The 26,057-nt window shown below is 41.2% G+C and overlaps 3 protein-coding genes across 4 annotated transcripts; 1 reads left to right on the forward strand and 2 right to left on the reverse strand.

Moving 5' to 3' along the window:
- Positions 1–1,991: 1,991 nt before the first annotated feature.
- Positions 1,992–8,315, reverse strand: vamp3 (vesicle-associated membrane protein 3 (cellubrevin)). The gene is made up of 5 exons (XM_056605617.1): positions 8,077–8,315; positions 6,486–6,567; positions 3,931–4,089; positions 3,675–3,726; positions 1,992–3,571 (listed from the first exon to the last, which is right to left on the reverse strand). Coding segments are annotated over exons 1-5 (312 nt in total). The 5' UTR covers positions 8,079–8,315; the 3' UTR covers positions 1,992–3,554.
- A 4,325-nt stretch (positions 8,316–12,640) lies between these two features.
- On the reverse strand, positions 12,641–14,859 carry tcta (T cell leukemia translocation altered). Of its 2 annotated transcripts, XM_056605795.1 has the most exons (3): positions 14,486–14,857; positions 14,337–14,388; positions 12,641–14,183 (listed from the first exon to the last, which is right to left on the reverse strand). In XM_056605795.1, the coding sequence occupies exons 1-3, from the start codon at positions 14,694–14,696 to the stop codon at positions 14,144–14,146; spliced, it is 303 nt and encodes a 100-aa protein (XP_056461770.1). In that variant the 5' UTR covers positions 14,697–14,857; the 3' UTR covers positions 12,641–14,143. The 2 variants fall into 2 exon arrangements, with proteins under 2 accessions (XP_056461770.1, XP_056461771.1); XM_056605796.1 differs by lacking the exon at positions 12,641–14,183 and having other exon boundaries at positions 14,333–14,388; positions 14,486–14,859.
- A 1,511-nt stretch (positions 14,860–16,370) lies between these two features.
- LOC130402075 (5-aminolevulinate synthase, non-specific, mitochondrial-like) lies at positions 16,371–24,361 on the forward strand. The gene is made up of 11 exons (XM_056606173.1): positions 16,371–16,577; positions 17,431–17,674; positions 17,946–18,125; positions 18,378–18,521; positions 18,743–18,962; positions 19,315–19,499; positions 19,731–19,910; positions 20,093–20,257; positions 21,432–21,700; positions 22,131–22,293; positions 22,715–24,361. The coding sequence occupies exons 2-11, from the start codon at positions 17,467–17,469 to the stop codon at positions 22,873–22,875; spliced, it is 1,875 nt and encodes a 624-aa protein (XP_056462148.1). The 5' UTR covers positions 16,371–16,577; positions 17,431–17,466; the 3' UTR covers positions 22,876–24,361.
- Positions 24,362–26,057: the final 1,696 nt, after the last annotated feature.

Genomic DNA, 26,057 nt, shown 5'->3' on the forward strand with positions numbered 1-26,057 from the left:
CATTGCTAAAACTACCAAGCTAGTCATTGGTTTTGGGGGAGTGGCTTTAGAGAAAGCCCTGTGTGAGTGGTGGAATTTTTTCAGTTGGTGACTTTCAGATACTAGCTTACTCTGGCTGTTGTCTCCAAAGTTGCCTAACCCAGCTTTAATGCAACTGTTCAGCATAAAATCTGTTGTTTGTTAGACAAACTCACCACAAATATGAGTAGGAGGAAAAACATGTTGTTTGGTCTTTTAATTAGAGATTATAACAATCTAATTATAGCTCTGTATAAATTGTAGGTTGATTTGGAAATAGTAAGGACACAGTAAACTAACTTTGAATACAATCACAACGAAGGTTTGTGTTACCATTGCTACATTATTGTTTACTGTGGACCTCCTCCGATCAGTAAGCTGCCAGGGTTTTAGAAGATTATTGGCCGCTGTTTATCAACTGCATGTATGTGGTAAACCTACCTGTGGCCATTGGGATGGAGGGAGGTCACTTCACAAGTCCAAACAAGACTGAGTGTTGTAAACAAAACCAAACATAGACAATAGGGTCTATATCCAACAACAGATGATGCGTCACTCTGTGACCACAGGTCTTATTGCTTGTAGCTTAAGTCAACTAGGTGGCTGACAGGACCTCTTTCTTCCAAACTCAATAACCCCTGGCAGACAAGTCATCCAACCGATCAGAAAAAAACTGTTGTTTAAATGTGCGACTTATTCGGCTTACGATATAAAATAAGTTCAGCGGACTCAGTTACCATAGTTGGTTAACAATTAAGTATGCAGAAGATGGTATTGAGTACATATTTGCAAGGGACGTCGTTAGAACTCGCTGCTTATTAGATAAATGGTTGTGATTGGCTCGACGTTCTCGACCCGATGCAAGTCTGTTGAAAATCTGTGTGCATAGCAAGGGTGGTGGACCAGACGCATATGCCAGATCGAATAAAACCCACTATAACGATAAACCCGATGATTATTTTTATTTTCTTAAGTTGGGTCCATCAAATGAAAACAATCACAACTACTTTCTATCAGTGGAGGGGGAGTTTATGTGAAGACCACAAAAGGGGGCCAACCTCGGAAGGTGTCTACACCAAAGCTTTATCACATTTCCTAATGCTTGATAAGCTAATGTGGATGGCTTTACAACTAAAGCCATCCACCTGTTGCCTTGATACTTTACCTAGCAACCTCTTTCAGAATGTTTTTGACTGCCTAGCAATAGACATATTGCAAATAGTTAACAACTCTCTCCAATCGGACAATTTCCCAAAAGCCTTGAAAACTGTAGTTATTAAACCCCTTATAAAAAGAGCGGAGCCTAGAGTCCCAGAGAAAGGACCAAGTTCCTTTAGGTCGGGTTGGAGTCCCAGAGAAAGGACCAAGTTCCTTTAGGTCGGGATGGAGTCCCAGAGAATGGACCAAGTTCCTTTAGGTCGGGATGGAGTCCCAGAGAATGGACCAAGTTCCTTTAGGTCGGGTTGGAGTCCCGACGTGGGTACCAGAGAGACTGTTGATCTGATCTTAAATGCATTGCACTTTCTAAAATGCTTTAACTTTGTCTTTATTTTTTATCTATTTTACTCCTTTTTTGCATGTGTAACTTATGGTATGACAATGTTTATATGTGAAGCACTCTGAGTCTGCCTTGTATATGAAAAGTGTTATATAAAATTGCCTTGCCTAATGAAATGTCAGAAGACACAGTAGCATTCGAGCTGCTAATGGCAGACAATTATTAAACAGGAATACATAATTATATTCTAGTTTTTAAAAATCAATTCAGATTACATTTCTTTTATGGAATAGCAAATTGTGACTTTTTATTATTTAACAGAAAGACAACACTTGCAATAATTCTGCCATCATTCTGCAGTCCTAATTTATCCTAAAGTTGTTTGCAGTGGTTTGTTTTTGTGTATATGCGCATCACAATGAAAGACCTGTTAGTTTACCAATTAGTTTAATTTAAACAAATGGAAAAAAGGCAGCTGCAAACATATGATAAAAGTATATCAATTTTATTCAAGCAAAAGAAAGGTCAAATAGTAGAGTTGCACTTTAAATATACACAAAACAAATTTGACAAGCAAGGATTGAAGTTGGACTAAGCATCTGCTAAGGTAGAACACTTATTATTCTATACATCATTTTATACAAATGTTTTTCGCTTGGTTATCAAATCTCCAGAAGCCTCGTTTAGAAATGTGTCCTTTTCTTAGTAGATGAAATAAGCTATTCAATAGAGCTCATACTCTTCTTCATATCAATTACCATAAAAGGGACAATTTCAATGAAGTGCTAATAATGTCACTAAATAACAATTTAAATAGAGTAAATATTTTAAGCATTAGCACAGCATGGCAACAGTTATTTTAGGTTGTATAACACAGTGTTGTCTCCGAAACCCGCGTGGTGCTGAACAATGGCTTTGTAATACAAACATAACCAAGGAAAAAATATATTGGTTTAAAACAAAACTACAATATTTGATGTTAATAGACTACATGCTAACTAGATATACCCAATACTATTCTAATGTGCTTAATATTTGTTATTGGAGGAAAGATATCAATGAAGTTATCCATTTGCTGGAGGGTCTAGGGCATTATTGACTCAAAAATATACATTTGCGTGGAATGGAATGAACAGCACTGATTAATCAGCAGCACTGATTAAACCCAATACCATTCAAAAGCCTTGACTGGTAGATTAGCCATTAGAAATTCTTCAAGGTGATCTGTGGTGATCTTTTGACTAAAATGTATATTGGCACATATTCATTCTAACAGAAACCTTAGTTTCAGCACAAACAATGCCTTATAAAAGTCTTTAAAAAGGCATTGCAATTAAGCACAAGGCGTGTTATCACTGGTTTCAAAAATACCGGTATATTTCTATACAAGCATTATGGGGAAAAACCCTTTGGATGGGACATCAATGTATTGATATGAGAACCATTGTTACAGTGAAAGCTATCGTAATCTGAACAGTTGTGGCCATAACCCAGCAACAACAAAGCATATCCCAAAGGCACTTGTCTCTACCTAGCACAAAAACTCAAACAAAAATATCTTGATAAAAATAAAATAAATGTTGGGGCAGTTTAAAAACATTGCTCTGCACGTCTAGTCCTTATGAAACAGTGTGTGTGTGGCTGGCCTGTAATGACTAGTTGAACATCATCTTCAACCAAAAATGTATATTGCATTTGAACCTTATTAAACGCTCAAAATCACAATACGATAAAGTTATGGCACCTGTCTTGTAGCTAGAGTTGGTATGACTTGCAGATCACCAACTGAAAAACGATAAGCTGAGAATTGTAGGTGTGAAATACAATGGCAAACCTAGAAAGTAGAATTGCTTGGCAGGGTCACCTTATTAGATATATATATATTATACCGGCACACACACACACGCGCGAACACACACACACACACACGATAAAGACCTTCCATTAGGGGAGAAGTTATTGCAATAACAGTATGACTGTCATCATCTGGCATTCATTCTACATTTACTTCTCTCCCCATGTTCCTGTTGGTCCATCTTTACGAGTAGTTCCAAACTGAGAACAAAAAAGTAGAGTCAATGTTATAGAAGCAGAAGGTCCAAAAAGTACAAGCGGTCAAACTCAATTATTAACACGTTTAAGAGCACTGTGTACTTACTGATAATGGTGATCACGATGATGATTAAGACTGCTATTAGGATGGCCCACATCTTCAGTACACAAAAAAGAAAGTACAGAAATCCATTAATAGTAGTTTTCACTATGCGTTTGCATCTATGGTTCATTCCGAATTCAAATGAACATGTGCACTTCATTAAACATGAGCAACGAATGTTGTGTCATGCTTTAATTCAATATGCAAATGCAGTCATATATGACTCGATTATTGACGGTAGTGTTCTGTATCAGGGCACCTTGCAGTTCTTCCACCAGAATTTCCTCTTGAGCTTGGCAGCGCTGGTTTCAAACTGGGAAGCTCCTGCCTGTAGTGCATCGGCTCTGTCATCCAGTTCAGATAGCTTCTGGTCACGCTCCAGCACCTTATCCACGTTAACACGCATGATGTCCACCACCTGCTCACAGGAATAAATGCATCGCATCCAACAACATTACTAACTTGTATTGCACATTCTTATCCTTATAGTGCATTATTAATATTTGACCATAGAATATCCTCCTTAAAAGCTTCAGAGCCCATGCATGACTTGCATTATCATGGGAGACATTGATTCCATGAATAAATGTCTGCCATCAGAAATGTATTAAACACTTTTTTGCCTTGCGGTACTACAGGGGATTATGTGAGGCCCCTACAGACAACAGAGCTAAAGTGTAGCATAGAGGAACAAGAGAGGAATCAAAGTAGACTAGCGATTAAAAGAGGTTTTTCTGTCAAAAGTGTAATTGGTGCAGGCTACACACGCACGCATAATCCGATTGTCGTTCTGGTAGCGAAACATGTGCGAGAGGCACTTCCTGGTTACCAACAGTAACAGCTGACGGTAGCTGCAGTCTCCCTCTGTGATTATATAACTAATCTCAAGTGCCAAGAAATGAGCTTGACAAAGGACAGACCAAATGAGCTGAAAGGAAAACGATTATATGACAAAATGGAATCCCTGTGAATTGGTTTCCATTTTCTAGCGTCTGTCGATGGGATATTCTCATCTTTTCCATCATAGAAGATATACAGGTTATCTTCTATGGTTTGAAACCAAAGGTAATGTATTAAACTTAACTTCTGTGAGATAGCGGTCATTCATTGATTTATTTAGCTTTGCGAGTTTGATCACTTATGTTTAACCTATGGGGAATAGATATTACATATTCCAACACTTCTTTACTACTTTTCATGACATACCGTATTTTCCGGACTATAAGTCGCGGTTTTTTTGTAGTTTGGCTTGCCCTGCGACTTATATTTCGAAGCGACTTATATGCCAAAATTGTGCGTACATAATCTTCGGCCGCAAGATGGCACCGTCATTCATTAGGCCTACAACTGAACGCTGCAAGCCTACTGCACCACCGAATAAATTATATTCTCGTCGTCATCGTCCTCAATGTCCTCCGGTTCAACCAAAGCTACCCCAGCCTTAGCTGCAATGTTGTGCAACATAGCTGTCACACATATCACAGCGCATGACTTGGCCGGCGAAAACTGGAGCCGTCCGCTGGACTTGTGAGCGCAACTTCCACCTCCCGATCGTGCGCTCAGGTTTAGGACCGCGGCGCATACCCGTCCGGTGGAATCCCGGTGACACTGAATTCGGTATATTCTCAACTACGAGTGGGACCGACACACCTATATTGCTATTGCAATTTTATTCAGTCTCTCCAGATTAAACGTTCTTGTTTAAATGTTTAAAAATAAATGCGACTTATACACCGATGCGACGTATATATGTTTTTTTCCTCGTCATGGAGCATTTTTTGACTGATGCGACTAATACTCGGGAGCGACGTATAGTCCGGAAAATACGGTACTTTTTGGATCATTTTCGGTTCAGTGATAAAATGTAATATTCTGACGTGTTAATGCAACATAAATTAATGAATGTTAAAATTAGCATTTTCTGGTTGTGGCCATTGAGGGGCCTTCAATTAAGCAGTGATACATTTTCCTGTTGAGGGTCTGTCAATGATGTCAGACAACACAAGTTAGCAAGTGGAACAAACTACAATTGAACGATTCAAATTCTTTCATGTGAACACAACATTTCTGAGATGTAATTTTCCCTAAAGGTACGGCCACACCAACCGCGTTGCTCGCGTTAGGGGTGTTGAAAATCGGCATTTTTGCATAGGGAACCATTGGTCTAGGCGCGGTACACGCGTTGAAGCGTTGCGTTGGGGGCGTTAGGCGCGGCAGTTGCACGTAATTACGCACGTAAACGCAGTAACGCGCCCAACGCACCAACGCCCGGAGTTCAGAAAATTGAACTTTCAACGCTCCAACGCGCGACGCTTAGCCGCGGTAGCCAATCAGCGTGGAGCTTGACCCGACGTCACTGGCAGAGAGTAGTGAGCTTGCACAGAAGCATACGGCCGACATCTTTCTTTTTTCTTCTGGGTGGAAATAGTAACATAGTTACGCCATTAAATGCGTTTATGGAAACATTTCTAGCGAGAAATGTGCATTTTACTTTCATAATGTTCGCTCAGTGAATGTGAAGGATGTTTGGTTTGATAGTTATGACGAAGAGGGAACGCTCCGTTCACTTGCATGGACAATGGACTCATCTAGCTGCGTTGGCGCGTTGGAGCGTTGAACCACCACACACTGGTCAAGCGTCAGGTTAGGCGCGGTACTCGCGTTGTCCAACGCGAGTAACGCGGTTGGTGTGGCCGCACCATAAGGGCCTTCCATAGTAAGGAAATGCAAAGCAACGTGATGCTTTCAAGCTCAGTGTAGCTCCCGGCATAACTCCTTTCATGAGCGAGGCATATAGTTCAAAAGGTTCTGTACCTCGTCCACTTGGGCCTGAGTCTGTTGGAGGCGCCGGTTCCCTTGCTCCATGCCGGAACCTTCTCCAGGATTGGGATTAGACCTAGCAGTAAAAACAAAAGAAAAAAAGAACTATGTGCATGATATCTACTGTCAACTATGAGGTCTAATTCAATACAACAGTTTCTCAGAAAAACAATGAGATTTCATGCCACACCGCCCTTAACATCCAACTAGGATTTTGTTAACAAAATAAACCGGAAAGAATTCAGTTTAAGTGTTATATTGGAGTTGGTCTTTAGACATGGAATCCTTATTTTAGATTTAGAATTTTGCCAACTTCAATTAAAAGATAGCCAGAACATAAGTCAGCAGACGCATTCACATTCTCCAGATACTAGGGACCAAATAGGAAAATAAGAATATATTAACCTGCTGTCGTCAAACAATTGTATATTTTCCAAATATTATATGTTTTTATACATTTATAAGAAAAATGTTATAGGTGTCATGCATCCCTGTAGAAAAGTCTGATATATTGCTATATTTTTTACCATGACAAGATACCTAGGATACTCTGCGTAGGTTGAAGGCCGCGAGCAGCATTCCAACAGACACATGTTGTCTTGTATATTAATGTGATGGTCTGAGGTCTTTGCTTAGTGCTATTGACTTATCATACAGGCTACATGATATTATGGCAGGCAGAATATGCAGGCTCCGAACCATTCCTGAAGCAAGACACTCACATGAGCACTTTTTCCACACACAACCACTTAGGTGGAAGTGTGGAAGCTCTTCCAATAGGAAAAGGAAGTTTCAGTTTCAGTTCCCTTTAACCTTTTCAAAATTGCAAGGTTCAACATGAAAGATGTCGGTGGACTCTACTGAAAGTGTGTGTTAAAAAGGATGTGACACACTTGCAGGCATTTCCTTCCAGGCATTTCCTTCCAGGCATTTCCTTCCATTCTTTCAAGCAACTTGGTGCAAAGCATTAATTCCCGAGGGGCCTGTTGACTTTGAGTATTAAACTCAAACTAAACGTAATGAAGGTGGGGATAAACGGTTAACAATCTTATTTTCAAAGCAAAATAAGTTATTTTATAGATCTGCGAGGAGATTTATATTCCATTTTTACTGAGGCCATAACAAAACACCATATTATTTATACTAGATACACTCCTTGGCGTGATAACTTATCTCATGCGGTTTAATGGGGCAAACCGAACACAACATATCATATTATAGCCAAATAATTGGGCCTAGCCAGGTTTGTTTGTTAAGGTTCAACTAGATATTTGCCTGAATAAGTTTGTCACATGATACTTCGTCGTTTGTCGTAAATTAGTCTTAGTTAATAGATTTTATCGGTGAATTTCAACTTTTAAGGAATGCATTTAGTATACATATATGACTCGGCAAGGCTAGATTAAGTTAGCAATTACTTTGCATCGTATTCCAAAACTTTTGCACAGGCTAGCAAAGTTTGGGCGTTGTTAAACTTCTCTTAACTATTATATCTGTTGGAAAAACCAAACACTTTACAGTAGTTTCCGACACTTAAAACAATCATTCGTTTTCCTAACTATGTGCATATGGATGGTTTACTTACATTGTAAAATGACACTTGTTGATCGATATGAGTGTGCGCTGTGTCGACTTTAAAAGCTAAGGCTAATGGTGTCAAGCCGTAACAGTTCCTGTCTTGGGCTCTTAAAGCGACAGTACAGAACATTGTTTCACCTCTAGCTTAGGCAAACTGTTTTACTCAAACGTCTCAACTGACAACTGTTTTTACGCAAGCAGCTCAATGACTATCTGTTTTTACAGTTGGTCATTTAGCGTCCACATCGGCCGATATTTATGAGAGGCATAGCTTGCCTTTATCCTCATGCTCCACAAGGTCGGCGCTGTCACTTTACGTTTTTCTGACTTGATTCAGAAATTGTATTGAATTATGTATCAGTGTGTATCACTGTAAGGCGTAGCCCATGTGTAATGTATGATTTTTTTATATAGTTTTCCCTTTATTTTGCTATTTATATGCCCTACTTTTCAATAATTAAAGTCTACCAAACTAAAAGTCTGTCATTTCCACAGGGCAGTATGAAATTAATTCTCCGTTCCAACGAAGGTGTGTCTTGTGTCTCATGGAACATAGACACAAGACAGTAGCCGAGATGGAGTTGATGTCCAAAGTCCAGCTGGCCTCGCCTGTAGCAGGTAACACAGGTGCTGGTCCAGAGCTCTTCCGCAGAGAGCTCTATTGATTGTGTCCACACATTCATTTAAATAAATTATATGTATTTGATTAGCCGTACAGCCCCCTTCATTGGCCTTGTCTTTTTATAGCTCCACCCCTGGCATTTATGCCATAACCCTGGCCCTCCCTCTCCGTTTATAAAACTACACTATACTAGCTGGACCACTTCTATAAGTAAAACTAAAATACTGCTGCTGCTACTACTACTATAGGAACTTCTTAAGGGGTCCCTGCTTGTTTTTTGTTGTTGCATTATAGCTCCCAATTGTCCTTATAGGTGCACATATTAACACATGTACAATTCATGTTTAGTGAAAAGGAGGATGACCCATTTTGACTTTCCAACTAAAGAGGTGGGGTAATGTTTAAATGTATGCTTGAATCAACTTGTATTAACTAAAGATGGATTGTGAATGACTGTGTTACTCCACTTTGATATAGGGGAACCAGAAGTGAAATCTCATACCCTTTGACAATAGATATGTCAAAAGTTGTAAAAAATAAAACGATGTAAATATTGTATTTGCGGTTTCCACTAAACAGTGAATTCTTCAGAATTCCTTTCACATTTCCTCCATAATACTGCCCTAACCACAATATCATAATATAATCTTTGATTTAACCACTATGAATAATAAAGCATTAATAATTTATATTTTTTCGTTTATTACTCATTTGTACTGATGTAGGCCATTCATATATTTTACAAAGTTGCATTTAAAGAAGTATGGTTTGCTTTTAGCAAAATATAGGTGATTAAGACTAGAACCGTCTCAACCTTTTACCAGAATAACATACGATTGACACTTGATCATATTGTTTACACCCCAAAACCTATATATTGACAATACACCATATTGTCCGCTGTACATACTAAATCAAAGAGGAATAGTACAGCCATTTTTGTATACAAACCCCTCCCGGCTTTATTTAACAGAACAACATAATGTAGCCCCCCCCCCCACCCCCCACCCCCCACCCCAGAGAGCTACATTCCAGAGCCCCCGTCCACTCCATCTACCGTGGCTTCAATGCCAAGGTCCTGGAAATGCAAGATGCACATTAGTTGTAATGTACAAATGTGGTTGTAAGCATGTGGTTGTAAGCATGTTCTGTGGAAACGTACCAGGTTCACGCTCACTCCTTGCTCTTCCCCTCCAACATACTGCAGCTGAGAGCTCTCCTGTGAATAAATTGAAAGCTCTATGATTGAATGCTGACTACATTATGATTGTAGTTAAATTGTGAATATGAAGATAGTTTCCTCTCCCACTCGCTCTTGCAGACTTTCCCTACCTCAAGCCATATCGAATACACACAGTGTCTGTGTGTGTCTGGAATCACATTCAGAACCCCTTCCCTCCTCCCGGATAACACAGTATGTTTTCAGTTTGTTTTTTAAATCCAGTGAATCCCTGCTGTGTAGGCTGGTTATTTGATATATAAAGTATGGGCCTCTAAGTAATGTGGCAAATGTTAATGAGCTTAGTCTGGTATTCGGTTCAGATGAACACAAGTCAGAGCACAGTGATGGAGAATGTCCTGGTGGCTCGCTTGATTGGGTTGCACTTTATCCCCGTCTTGGGAATGTTTACCTGCTTTCATTCCTTTAGCTGAACCAGGGTTTCCTACAGGAAGGGTTTAGCCCTGGTGTAATGTTTCACTGAGATAAAATCACCCTTTGTGTAAAGATTTAGTTTGTAGATCCTCTCTGATTACTGACTTTTAAAGTATTTTTTAAAAAACTCAACAACAACCTAGACAGAAACCAGTCGACGATAGTGCACATATCCAAACACAGAAACGGGCTGACAGGTGCAATGTCTTACAAAGAGATCTAGGTATTTATTTTAGCTATTCAATTACCAAAATAGGCCATACAAAACATAACAAAAAACAGTCAATAACAAAATGTAGACAATAATTAGTAGGATCTGTACTATATCTTGTATTTTACTATTATGCATGTTAAAACTTTGGTGCATAAAATTTGTAAAATTACGGAAAATGTATCACCAAAACAAATATCATACCATAAGATAATATCAATGCATATTGATTGTTGACGATAGCAAAGACTTCAAACTTAAGTATCAACATCACATCAAGAATGATTTTTATGGCTGTGCAGGTGCACTATGTATGACAATTTTATCATGCATGTGTGTTCTGCATGCATGTGTTGCATGCATGTTGTAGCACTGTGCTTCTACCCTAATGAAAACCCCTAACAGAACTCACATAGCTGGCGTCCACCTCTATCGGTCCCTCTTCCTCGCTCTGGCTCTCGCTCTGGCTCTCGTTCTCACTCTCCGTAGAGCAGCCTGCAGGAAAACATTCAGCAGAGCGCTTCTCTCTCACAGGCTGAAGGAAATCTGCTGCTGTGGATTTCTGCAGGGATGCTATGGATTGAAAACGACCAGAGAATATGAAGACGCACAGTAAATGAAGAAGACAGGTGCCTCCTAGTGTTTGGTGATTAAAGTCCTCTGGGTACTTACCTCCCTGGTGGACGTATGCGATCATGAGCATTAAGGTCAGCAGTGGGACAGCCATGTCTCTCTCCTGTCCAACTGTCTCTTGCACTTCAGTGTGGTTACCCTGGCCGTCTATGCAATAATGCTTAGTTGCCACGCCCACTATCAGCCTGCTACCACGCTTAAAGGGACATGGTGTAAGACTTAACACCGTTCATCTACATGTCCATAAAGATTGATGAAATCTTTTTTTGTTATGTGAAATGATACTCAATAAGCTAACACTAAGCTTGTTAAATAATACAAATAACACAGCATTTGCTTTGAATGAACAATCATAGTTAAGGTCAATTGAGAAATGTTGCAGAAGGAAAAAGTCTTGCACAAAGACTGATATTTATATTCTATAAGCTTGGTGCGTGTGCGTTTGTGTATAGAATAAAGATAGAGTAGGGACATATAGATAGAACTAGCCGAGGTGAAAGTGAGAATATTAAGTTGGCTACTTCTCAAATGATGCTAGGAGAATTTCATTACAAATGCCCGAATATAAGGGGATACAACAGGGACACTGAATAAGGGGTTGGGCGTTGAATAGCATATAACTCTAAAACTCTCCTCTTCACTCGTTTGATAATGGTCTAGGGCTTGAAACGTCAAATTCTGCTATTTGGATTTCAGTTTATCTTGCTATTTGTTCAAAATGCTTTATTTAGACTGTAAGACTCAAATCCTGTCAAACAATATGATTGTCTAACAAACATAATTCGATTTATAAAATGGGCTTGTCATGTGACCTAAATAGCAACTACCAAATCAATGTGTCTTCAGATCCTAATAATCCACATTTCAAAATAATGGATCAATAATCCACAATAATGTACAACCACCGATGTAAATTCATCAAAACCTATATGTTGCCTCTTCATTGTCTTTTATTTGAGCTGTCTAAAAGACAAATGTCAGTGACTTAAAGACAATGATAACCACGGTAATTGTGGCTATATTTGTATTTGCCTTCCTCAATTTGAGCCAATAAAAACAAAGCAAACATTTAGATGGCCGTAGTAGGACAATGTTGTGAGAAGCTGTTCACTTGTGATATGGGGATAAGCCTACTGGTAGAAGTGGGAGGCATTTATATACACCTGCAGCATCACCTCACACTACAAACATTTGTAGGTAGAGTTAAGAGTCAATAGGGTATAATATGGTAGTCTGTAAATGTTTTTGAATTTAGATTCATGGTATAACATGGTATAATATGGTAGTCTGTAAATGTTTGTAGGTAGTTTCAATTCATGATATATGGTATGATATAAGATAGCCATTTGACTACCTTTAAGCGTTGCTTGTATATCGTACCGGTGTTGTGGTGGGCTTTTGCACCATGCCATTTGTTTCTGTATAAACTGTTCAAGAATAAAGAGTCATCAAAATGTATAACAACCAGGCTAATTTATTTGAATATTAAACAACAAACATACAATAATCAGAGGTCTCAGATGGGTGTTCGCTCTGTGTCTCTCTAAGAGCTCAGCAGGTCCAATGCATCGGCAAAAGCAAAAAACTTCTTATACTTGTCACAGGTCTTAAAAATGCTGAGCACAGCTCTGCTCCCCAATGAATCTATTGCATTGGTTAATCAGATGGTAGTAAACAACAGATGGAACTCCTCGTTGTTTCCCCTTCATCATCCAAACCCTGTTTAACATTCCGTGTACAGTCCAGCCACCCTACCTGTTTCTAGTGTCATCTAACGTTCACCTTTGTACCTGGGATAAACCGGTCACAAGGGAGCAGGGATCCCCTTATGCATGCTTCTTCTTGATGAGAACACAGGAAACTTGTCCTATTGGTTAATGTAATTCGATTTGATCTTTAACAATTGCAATGTGAAGTCTCATCTGTCCCAGACGCAATATATCTTAAAGAAATGGACAGGACAGATGTCATAAAGCTGGAGACGTAGCGGTGCATTATCGGTTGAAGCCTTTGACCACTGACCAACCCAAGGGGGTCAGGGTTAAAGGATAATCATCAAATGGCAGTTAGAGAAACAGTGTGTGTGTGTGTGTGTGTGTGTGTGGATGATAGCATTTTTTCTGAATATAGCATTGACAATTGCTATAATGAATCAGTAAACATGGAGGATCAATTCCTATCCAGGTAGGGGGGAGCTATTCCAAATGCGTTTCCGCCATCCTTATCGCACAATCTTGTGCGAGCATGAGGATAGAGACTCTATATGAGTCAATAAAAATAATTAAAATGATCACTGTGTATCATTCTCTAGTTCTACTCATGAGGAGACACAGATTCAAAACACTTACAATTCATGTTTTCTGTTTATTTATTATTTCAATTGTGTCATCACAACCAATTTGTATAAATTCTCCGATTGAAAGGATTGGTTGCACTAATTGAAGTGACTGTTGGGCCCAAGAGTGTTGCCAAAGTGGCCCAAGGTTTTGGGCCAGGATCAGTTATCAGGAGGTATAATAATTATTGTGTATCACGACCACCATGGTCTAGGTGGCACACTGAGCTTGAGGGTGCACCGTAGAGCTGCATTGTCCAGCAAGAAAATAAATGGAGCTGGATTGAGGCTCCTTCCCACAAGGCAACTTTTAAAGTTTGTGCCGCCTTCGGCAGTGACCACTACATGACTGGGGGATCAGTCTTTCCTTGCCGTCAGGTAGCTGGTCCGCACTAGGAGGAAACATGCAGGGTTGTCGCGGCCATGCAGGTTTGGGGGGCAACGCTGTATGGTGGAATGTGTTGGTTATGAAATGGGTCAAACCCCATACACACACGTTGCTGTTGTTGTTACGAAGCTCAGATGGTCCCATAGGTGCAAGCAAGGTAATTGCGGCTCATTGACAATGACCATTTAGGGGTCATGCAATAAATAGTAGCATTAATAGGCCGACTGCTGGTTACTCCCGATGAGTCTTGACATCATCTTTTGCTCTTTGCCTAGTAGATAGAAACGTATGCATAAGTACATGCCACGAGGGTTAGACACGTTAATAAAACAGGCATTCATATTTTTGACAGGATACATATTTCACAGCTTTAATTTTGGTTATAGGTCCCTCCTTTACCAATAGCCCGACTGAAGACACCTACCATCCGCTTAGATGAGGTGCAGCATCAGGTGAGCCTCCGTTCTGTCCAGTACCTAAAAAACAACTTACTGATTAGAATACGGTATGTGTGCACCGAAGTAAAGTAATGAAAACAATGCTAATGCGTTGATTATTGAGAGACACACGTACCTTGTCTGTAATACATATCATTCACTGTATTGCCGTAGATTTTCCATGCGAAGTGGATAGCTATTAGGCTCAAAATTAACCAGCCAAGTAAGATTTTAAATATGGACACTCTCATGTCATTGGCAAGCCAGTCTTCAATAAACTCCGACAGAAACGAAACACAACTATCTGCCATACGGGACAAGAACTCAAAATCCCAAGACTCCTCCATCGTATTCGGTTATCGTGCTGGGCTAAACGCCAATCAATTCATCGTGAAATATACGACCATTATTTGTTGTTGTTGGACCGGAGTATCGGAGTATCACCAGAACTATCGTCAACCCTTTGACTCTTCTTCTGTGACTTTCAAGGAATGGCATTACCTTTTTTCTGTTGCTGCCACCTAGTGACCATCAACACAGGCTGTTGGAGATGCTTCCTTTCAGGGTGACACGGTGGGTGCATTTGATGACAAAGTGAAAATATATTTTTGGTGTATTCATTTGTATTCAACCTGCCTGTAATTAAAATTACCCCAATAATCATCACATAGTATCTATTTTATTAATTTAGTATAATAACTCTTACTCTGTGTGTGTGTGTGTGTGTGTGTGTGTGTGTGTGTGTGTGTGTGTGTGTGTGTGTGTGTGTGTGTGTGTGTGTGTGTGTGTGTGTGTGTGTGTGTGTGTGTGTGTGTTTGTAGGGGGGGGAAGGGTCGGTGGGTGGGTGGGTGCTGTATTAATGTTAATTTCAACATCACATCACAAAGTGGATCATGGAATTGGATGCTATTTGAAAATGTCAAGGTTGGTTGAGAGGACGTTCGCATCACTGCAACCCCTTATCGAAATTTCCGGAGAGCCCTATATATGAATACATAAGTCTTATCTGCTTGTATTACATGCTACTAAACTAATAAATATGGCGCCTCTTCAGAAAACTTGGGTCATCATCTTTTTATCGAAATGCCTTTGGTTTCACAAATGGCAACATTTGTCATGTATGAGCAACTTTCTCTCTGAGCAATTGTACCCTTAAGATACTTCTCATTTCCATGTAAAGGGCTATCCATGGAGGTCATTGCGACTAAGAGGCATGGTTATGCGAAGATCCACTTAGTCGCTTGTGACTAATGGATGGCAAACATTTTCAAAATAATATCCAGCCATCTCTTGGTATGATGATCAAATCCAAAGTTATTTACGTTAAGTTCTGGTCTAAATGCATTGTTATTAAAAAACAAGATTTGTAACCACAATGACTAAAGTATGCCGGACACCAGGGCCCAGTTCTTACCTTGGCTCGACACCAGGGGTCAGTACAGACCACACAGAACAGTTTTGAAAGGGTTGTTCATGTTCATAGTAGCTATTGTGTAACTTTATTTGCTAATCAAACCCAGTCAGTATGCCCATAGAGAAATGGCATTCAACGCAATCTAAAAGCTAGGCGTACCAAACTTATTTTCTCACATTATTAGAGGCTTAGTCAAAGCACCGGCAGTATACGCTGTGGCTGCACTGCTCCTTTGGATTAAACGTAGAGGACAAACAGGCCAACTTGTGCTCTTACAATAAAGTTGATTGTAATTCGAATGTATTGCCATTAGATCCATATAATTGGTCTATAACGCAACAATTATACCTCAAATGTGAGGGGAAATACAGACATTTAGTTTTAGTAATGGTCCTAGGGAAGTTTTATTATTTTTCATGCGTATCTTTCTTGGAAAAAAACGTCCTCACTTCCGCCTTTCCATTGTTGGACTAAGTCTGGGAATTTTCCTTATTGCGGTGGGGCGATGCTTGTTGTGGGGAAAGTCGTGCGAATATACTTCATGGACTATGGATGGATGGAGGCGGAGACATTTCCATGACGTGATCATGAATCTCTCGCGATAAGTGCGAGAAACTCGGATTTATAAAACCGGTTGCACGTTCAATAGCCCTGTCGTTCGTCCTCAGTGTAGGATAACGAAGTTATCTTTCTCCTCGGATTTAGTGTTTTCAAGATACTCTTATCAACTTGAATTTATAACTGTAACGATATACATTTGTTACTTCAAGAAATTCCCAAACCATTATTCCTGTTTTAGCGAAGGTCATCCGAGGTAAGTGGCATAACGTTATTCACCTTTCCTTGTAGTCGTCTTCGTAGAAGGTATCTTGGCTAAAGTAAGGTTGGATAACCATAGGTCAACACTATTTACTATCCAAGCGGTACTATGTGAGTTCTAGGGACCCTAAATATACACACATCTAGCGTTATATAAAGGTGAGCCTGGTTAAATGTATGAATATGGGCATGATGCGCGGCTATGTTTTAGTGTCGGGGGATATAACGTTAGCTAGAGGTGTGTTTGTTAGTAATGCTAACCTTACTTAAGTCCCAAATTTATTGCCGATGGACTTCATTTATCCAACCAGTGATGTTGAGCCATTTTCCATAGCCACTCTCGCACTGCCTATATAAGTACTCATTGCACTCCGGAAATGAGGATACCCGTGTTACGTGAAGCAGACGTAAATTAAGGGTTGTGACATAATTTGTGAAGGGTGGGAGATGACTTGCTGATTCCCTGATTCCCTCAAATTCCCCAAACTTCAACTTTAAAGTTTTTGTTACATTTGGGAATACTTTTCTACAACAAACTCATTTTAGGTTCAGGTCTGGGAAATTGAAGGACATATCCTCAGTTACAGAACACACTTGTTGAAGGGCTTAAACAAGTTTTGAACAGTGCTTATTGCTCCCTGTAGTTCCAAACAAAATTGTTCCCACGGAATGTGTGTTTCCAACAGCCCCAGAAGAGTAATGTATGGAAAACATAGATTGTTTTAGTAGTTGTCAAATATTGTATATGTCTATTTTATAAATTAAGCCAGTTCTCTGCTTAATACTGTTTTTTTTTAAATGACTATCAACATTTATTTTTATTTTACCCCTTTTCTTCATATCTGTAGGGTCGTGGACAATCAACGTCAAGTTTGTAACTGAATATGGATGTGGTAGTGCGCCGTTGTCCGTTCCTCTCCCGCGTTCCCCAGGCCTTCTTCCAGCAGGCCAGGAAATCTCTGGTTGTGTATGCCCAGAAATGCCCAGTCATGATGGATATGGCCTCCAAGCCACTAGCCCCATCGGTGGTCCGATCCATGTGTTCATCCACTTCACACCTTACCACCGAGTCCGTCGTGGCTGCAAGTGAAGGTAAAAATAAGGGAGTTTTTCCTTGTTGACGTAATCTCTGCTAGCTACATCACCCAAAAACAGGGTTGTATGGCGTAACCACATTGTTTGTGAACAAATTAAGAAATGCTTTTGCATGGATACAGAGCTCTGATATTGCCCAAATATCTGACCAAAATCGATCCGTTATCCTAAAATGTTTTACCAAAAAAAATTGTTGCTAATTTTAAATATTGAAATGATCGAGTAATTCAGTTCTTGCTCTAACTCTTTTCTCTTGACCTGCTCCCAGGCTCCAAACCGGACAAGAGTTCCTTTCCTGCCGGCCACCCCATGCCACCCCCTGGCCAGGCAGTAGGCACCAAATGCCCCTTCCTCGCTGCTGAGATGGGACAAAAGAACAGCAGTGTGGTCCGTGAAGTCAGCATGGAGCTTCAGGAAGATGTGGAGGAAGTCCGCACTTTGCAAAAGGGTGAGAACTTTAGCTTTCCATTAAGTTTCCGTCAGACTAACAACGTATATTTATTTTTCCGCCAAAAAGCTATCTGCCCTGAATATTAGTCAACTAGTCACTAGTTGTTATTTACTGTAATGTATTCATTACTTTGTTAAAAAATGATCCCGGTTCATACACCATGAATTATTTGATAAAGTGGTTATCTTTGAAGTCCCCTATATTTAGCCGTGTCTATGCTGATTGCTTTCGTGTCGTCGTTTTTTCTAGATGTTTCCCGCGGCCAATTGCAGCAGCAGTCTCTGACCGGCCCTTCCAAGTCGGACAGTGGCAGCTATGGCTCTCTGATGGCCACACTCATGAAACAACGGCCCAAAGGGGTCTCACATCTGCTGCAGGATAACCTCCCAAGCTGTACGTTTTTTTTGCGTCAGTCTTTCTCACTCCACACCATCTTAAAATTGCTTTGCAGTAATCTTTTCTCTAATAGTTCTGAGGAGGCTGATGAATGCAAAAAAATATTCAACGATATTATCTATATTGCAATTTCACAAAAAGTGTAAATATAAAACCTAAACTTGTAGAGAGCCGTGTCTTCATGTTTGACTGAAGTTCTTCTCCCCTCCGGGCCACAGTCTCCAGCTTCAAGTACGATGAGTTCTTTGAGAAGAAGATTGAGGAGAAGAAGAATGACCACACCTACCGCGTGTTCAAGACGGTCAACCGGCTGGCCCAGTCGTTCCCCATGGCCAACGACTACACCGCTTCCCTGGAGGACAAGCGGGACGTGTCCGTGTGGTGCAGCAACGACTACCTGGGCATGAGTCGACACCCACACGTGACCAAGTCCATATTGTGAGTGTCAAAAGAGGGTGTTTTTGTCGTATAGACCTGTTGGTGCTCGCCCGTACTGGTAATCAGCCCCTCGTCGCAGTAACACCTCAGTAGTGAGAACAAAAACAACTGTGTGATTGCTATATTTCCTTGCCATATAAAACGTTTGTTTCAAAGCTACTGAATAGGTTAAAGAATTTATATTTCTTTCTTTTAGCATCACACTAATGACTAGTTCCAGTATATAACTCTTATTTAAAAAAAAATAACTGTAAAAAAAACTCTTTCCCCACTTTGATCCTATCCTGTTGACCAACTCCAACCGGTTGAGCTTGATCTGAAACTAATCTTATCTCATCTCTCGTGTTGCCAGGGAGACGCTGCACAAGCACGGCTCAGGGGCCGGGGGCACTCGGAACATCTCTGGGACCAGCAAGTTCCATGTGGAGCTGGAACAGGAGCTGGCCGACCTCCACCAGAAAGACGCCGCGCTGCTCTTCACCTCCTGCTTCGTGGCCAATGATTCAACGCTCTTCACCCTGGCCAAGATGCTACCTGGTCAGTAGAAATCCTACCACGTCTTCAAAGTGCAAGCATAGCATACTTCCAACAGGTCCCCTGGAGCCTGCGTTGTCACAAGTCGAGACCTACGTCCCTCCTTTTGTGTTTATTTAAATCCAGTTTCTCCCAGATTCGGTGTATATACATTACAGGCGAACAATAGAATCATTTGTCAGGGAGAAACCTGAATCTCTGGATCCTGAAGTAACCCTTTCCACCTCTTCCCAGGTTGTGAGATCTACTCGGACGCAGGGAACCACGCCTCGATGATCATGGGCATCCGGAACAGCGGGGCGAAGAAGTTCATCTTCCGCCACAATGATGTGGAGCACCTGAGGGAGCTGCTGCGGAAGGGAGACCCCAACAAGCCCAAGATCGTGGCCTTTGAGACCGTGCACTCCATGGACGGTGGGTGGAGGCGTTTGTGTTCAAGTCAAATCTAATGTTGTGGTAAAATTCATCTTATTTTGTGTTGCTTTCTAAACAAAGCAGTGGAAACAAAAAGGCCATCTTCATTGTTGACCCTTTTGCTCCATTATAATATTTTTTATCAAACTCTTCACCCTCTTTCTCGTCTCGTTGCGCAACAGGTGCCGTGTGTCCGCTGGAGGAGATGTGCGACGTTGCGCACGAGTTCGGCGCCCTGAACTTTGTGGACGAGGTCCACGCCGTGGGGCTCTACGGCGCGCGTGGAGGCGGCATTGGCGACCGCGACGGTGTCATGCACAAGATGGACATCATCTCCGGCACTCTGGGTGAGCTTCTGCTTAGACTGAGTGCTTTTCATGCAGAGTCTCGTGATATTTTTTCAGCCTAGGGTCTAAAGTGTACACTTGCCCTGCATCTTTTATTAGAGAATGTATATTTTATGTTCTTAATAAAATGGGTTAATCACAGAGCTGGTAACCCAGTCATGTTGTGTGTTGAGAAACTCAAGCAGCAAAACAACCTGATCTGGCTATTATGCTGGGGATTAAGCCCTGTTTCTGTCACTCAATACACCAGGGCTCTGTGTGAGGCGCGGCTCCTGCAGGGGCTCTTCCCCTGTTGCTAGGAGACGGGGAGCTGCTGTTCTGCTGTTACTGAATTACCCTCTGCCCGAAAGCGTCTGTTAAAGCCAGATGGCCATTTATCAGGGCTGTAAATCCAGGATCCAAATTAATGTTTAGATTTTTACCTGCTAGGGTGAAAAAGTAATCCCCAGCCAAGCAATTGTTTAAATCGGTTACTCTCAATTGTTCTACCTGCCAAATGGTCAAATATATCTGCCATTGGCTGGTAGCAGGTGTTGATTCTGTACCCTGCCTGCAGCTCTAGAACTAAGTACTGTGTGCCTATACCGCCCACAGAGGGCTTGGTGGGGAAAAGGCCATTTGACTAGCCCGAACACGTTAGTTCGACTTCTGACAAATAATATCCTAGGATCATGTGTGCATACTGGGGTACCATGGTGGTTCGTCATTATCAAACTAGTGGTGTTTCCTATTGGGAACTTCTGTCAACCTAGGTAGATCGGTAACATTTAATGGGACCAAACAGGGTGTCATGGTGACGTCAATACTTGGTATGCTGCATACTATTGCCAGTCCGTGAGATTACAAAGCAATGTTAAGAAGTCACCACCCTGGGTAATTCCACTACATGCTTCATGTTGAGTCATACCATTGGGTAAAGCGAAAGGCACAATGTCCACCATTTCCTGCCAAAATTTGAATGCGACCAAATCTTTTATAGTTTATCGATAATCATTTTAATTTCAACAACAATCTCAATCTGAGATCTATTACTTTGCGGACCCGACTCTTTCAAACAGATTGTGTGTTGTCCCGGTAACGTCGTAAAACAGTTTGCGTCCATATCTCCTGATGGACTCCCCCGTCGGCGCATCACTCAAGAGAACGTTCTCTCTCCCGCTCCTCCTCCATCCAGGCAAAGCGTTCGGCTGTGTCGGCGGCTACATCGCCAGCACCGAGGCCCTGGTGGACGCCGTGCGCTCCTTCGCCGCCGGCTTCATCTTCACCACCTCCCTGCCCCCCATGCTGCTGGCCGGTGCCCGCCAGTCCATCCAGACGCTGAAGGGAGCGGAGGGCGTGGTGCTGCGGCGCAAGCACCAGCGCAACGTCAAGCTGCTGAGGCAGATGTTGATGGACTCGGGTCTGCCCGTGGTGCACTGCCCCAGCCACATCATCCCCGTGCGGGTAAGAGAGTCTCCACGACCAGGGCCTAACAACAACCCGATAAGAGCGTGCGTGCGTGCGTGTGTGTGTGTGTGTGTGTGCAAAATGTTCGCCTTGCCAACGGTTGAACAGCTAATGTGAACATGTAATTTCTGCGGCTTTATTGGTCACAACGAGATATAGAAAGAGGCGGGGAATTGGGAAAAAATATATTTAATTTGTTTTGTTTTTTGAACGGATTGAATGCAAACATATCCTTCTGTTCTTTTGGCAAATGATGGATGTGATGAATGAAAAGATTGCGTCTTTTCCATTTTTGGTCCAACACATAAAAAAGCAGCCAATGTAGCCATGCCGTTTGCAACCAGCCCTCAGTACCGTGGATGATTATGTGCACAACACATGCCCCCTGCTGTGTCGGGTCCTCTCACGCCGCATGTGTTCCTGACAGGTGGCTGACGCGGAGAAGAACACGGCGATGTGTGACATCATGATGAGTCGCTACAACATCTACGTGCAGGCCATCAACTACCCCACGGTTGCCCGCGGCGAAGAGCTCCTGCGCATCGCCCCCACCCCACACCACACCCCCCAGATGATGAACTACTTTGTCGGTACGGCAACACTGGGTGTCTTTCTACTAGGGTTCGCTCGAGCTACTCGTTTCTGTCCCCATCAATGATTACAGATGACTTATTAGTATGGCTACTGTTGGGATACGTTTGATGATTTGCCACCCGTGTTGGCATTATGATCCAAGCCCGGATTTGACCTATTCAGTCATTTAACAGACGCCATTAATCCAATGCAACTAACTTGGTGTTTACTTTATTTTGAGATGTAAATCAGTAATGAACTGGAAGGAGTTTATACAAGCCACACACTAGGGACTTTGGAGATTTAACCGAGAATCTATTAGTGTTTTGCTGGGGTTCACACCCTACCCATCAGACTATTCGGCCATATTTCCTATTCATCATTATTTTGTTGTTGTAAAAACCCCATGAGTAAATATCTGTCTCCTGGGCGTTACAGAGAAGCTGGTGCAGACCTGGAAGGAGGCGGGCCTCGAGCTGAAGCCCCACTCCACAGCGGAGTGCAACTTCTGCCAGCAGCCCCTGCACTTTGAGGTGATGAGTGAGAGGGAGAAGTCGTACTTCAGCGGGCTCAGCCACCCCATCTCCGCCTGCGCCTGACCGGGCGCTGCCCGATGACGGCTCCACTCATTCCTTGTCAGTCATCTAAATATATAATCGTCTCCCTGAGTTGTATTTCAGATGAAGAATTTAAAGATGTTCTATGGTATATTATCTATATGCTCTATATTATAAAATAAAGATTACATGATCTGCTTTCTTGGTGTCTGGGTATTTTCTATTTTGATAAATATTTGGTTTGATAATAAGTCAAGGTATGTTTGGGGTTTAGAAAGGGTTGGATGTTCTTTTGAATAATGATAATAATTTATATCTGGCTGTGATGGAGAGATGCACATGTTTTCTTCACCAACAGTTTTTTGCTTGTCGAAGTACGTTTTTGACATGTCCAAACATTTATCCATGCGTAAAAAAAGCCCCACATGTATGAAAAAATGTTCATACATGTGGCGGTTTCGACCAAGGTATTAAACCATGGTAATAATTTGGCTAAAGATGAGCCTGAATTGTTCAAATAGGCAGTTTCACAGACTTATGTCATAGATGCTTCATTTCTTTGACCTCAATGGTGGAACGAGATGCCAAGCAGCATTCGCTCAGCCACTAGCTTGGTTTCTTTAAAAAAACATTTGAAGACATATCTTCTCCCAGTACCCTGTTTTAGAGACTTAACTGATCCAGCTAGATCTAATGTCCTTAGATCTAGCTGGATTAAATATGCCCTTATATTTAATATTTTTATTTACTCATCCACTTTTATGTATTTTTTTACTGTATTCTGTACTTGCTTGCAAGTTTTCAGTAAGACCACATAGAATGTCAGCTTTGGACTATCTTATGTTTAGTAAACGTTTAATTTGATTATCATGTTGGGTTGATATGTCTTCATCAATGTAATTTCTACTGCTTGTCAAATATGTTGTGTGTCGCCTAGGAGAAAGGCATTTGCCAAATTAAGGTAAAATAAAAGTAAAGTAAAGATGCATTGTTATCATTTTCATTGACAAGGGACATCCTGAATTAAAGGTAGAGGCTTCATTTTACTTTACTTTATTTTTCCTCGACTACAGTTCAACATGTGTAAAGATTGGCTCATCTTTCCCCACTCTCTCCTACAGGACACTCGATGACGGCCAATTTTATGTAACATGCTGATTGTTTACGATTGACCTTGAGTCTAATATCCATGTATCGTAGTGTGTGACCTAGACCACAGAAGCCATTAAACCCTACTTGGATCACAAGCAGTTAAGACTGGAGCGTTAGAAAAAAGGTCCATCATTCAAATCAGAGTCTTGGTAAGCTGGTTGTTTATACCATTGACCCGTAAGGAGAAATATATGTTTTTTCTCTGCTGTTTATCCATTGGGGAAAATGTATTGTTCTACCTTGGAGCTATTTTCTTTCTTTTTTGTAAACAAATGTCTGTGTAAACCTCTGTACTATAATCACTTTTATTAGGTCTGATATAATGTCGAACATAACCAGCAAACCAGCTCAAGAGAAACCGGGGTTCATCTCAGGGCACATCCAGATTAAATGATTCTCTTTACCAGCTTGTGTGTGGCATGGCTTTTAAATACATGATTCTCTGGTTGTTTTTCCTGCCCAGAGGGTCAAAAGGGGAATATGTTTGCTATATAAAAGGGAAATTGAGCTACTGACCAACAAACCCTTGTTTGACAAGGGAAGTAAGCTTTGCCCCCATTTCACTAAAGAGGTTGGAAATAGTAAACACACTTTCAAGTGCAGACCTTGCTGCCCAAACAGCTGTTACTAATTCAGGATGTGATGCTCACTGTGTCTAAGAATGGTTTTGTCTCTCAGCCAATTCATAAGAACACTTCAGGCTTCATAAGAAGAGGACCTCTGTAAATGTCACAATGTTGTTTCTCAAGAGTGCCAACTGCTTTATATCGTTCATTTCACCATTGCGTGTAAAATGGTGCTCCGGTAAATGAACACATATCACTTGTTTATTACAGAAGACCTTTGTGTTGTCTGCAACAATTGTGTGGTTAGGTAAGGTGTTGGGTTACTATTACTTTCAGTTTCCTTCTGGCTGAATATGCATCAATCTTGATTATATTTCTTATAGGGTTTGTTGTGATATTGATATCAGCAGTCACTTAGTTGGTGCATAAAAAAACATTGGATATTGTTGATCGGTTTCCCATATCTCCACAGTAATAAAGTATAGTATTTATATTTAATAAAGTACAATTATTACATTGTTACACAAAATATTGACAATACTTCTTTCATAGAAACTAATGATACTGTTATTCAGCTACAACTGTAAATCCCATAATTAAAAGGTGATGAAATATCAGAGGTGGGGCTATAGAACAATGCAATGTGTCCCACAGCATTTATATTGACGTTACAGGGACATACACACAACATTGTGGGTGAAGAAGAAGTACTACAAACTAAAATGGGTTCTCTAGATTTGACCTATCATTAGCTGCTGCACTAGGAGCATTGGACCATCACTAGCTGCTGCAGTAGGAGCATTGGACCATCACTAGCTGCTGCAGTAGGAGCATTTGACCCATCACTAGTTGCAGCAGTGGGCAGCCCTATTTGCACCACCCTGGGACCAATTCCAGGTCTATTGCTGTCGCCATGGTCAAGTGCACTTCACTGTTATTAACCTAACATGTATTATTTTATGGTCTTTATGGTGAGGAGGAAACTGGAGCAACCGGAGGAAACACATTACTTCTCTGTCACAGGTGTCTTGCTAAATGTCTACAATCTTCACAGTTGACTTTCACCATGTCTTATATTGGGGCGTGTGTTATGTCTGATAAGTAGGATGACTATAATGTACAAAATATATGTATTATGGCTCCAAGATGTTAGCTTGCTACGTCTAGGGGTGGTGGTAGGGGAACCATAACACATGCTGCTGTTGGACTGACTGGGAGAACAATAAAGCATGGCACAACAGCAAACTAAGTACATAAGTGTATTTATTTGGCGAATGTTCCGCCAAGGGGAATAGGGAACTATAAACGGAATCAAAGAAAAAGATAAAGTGACAACTAACTAGTGCACACATACAACCTAGCTAATACATACAGAGGGTGGCCCCGCTTCTAACCTGATGAGATAACAGAGGAAAACTACGTGATGGTAGTGTACACCCAAGGGTATCTTACCTATTCACCTAAACCCCTGTGGCATCTCAAAAACAAAAGGCACCGGCATGACAG

Source organism: Gadus chalcogrammus, chromosome 13 (assembly GCF_026213295.1).
Source record: "Gadus chalcogrammus isolate NIFS_2021 chromosome 13, NIFS_Gcha_1.0, whole genome shotgun sequence".
NCBI lineage: Eukaryota > Metazoa > Chordata > Actinopteri > Gadiformes > Gadidae > Gadus > Gadus chalcogrammus.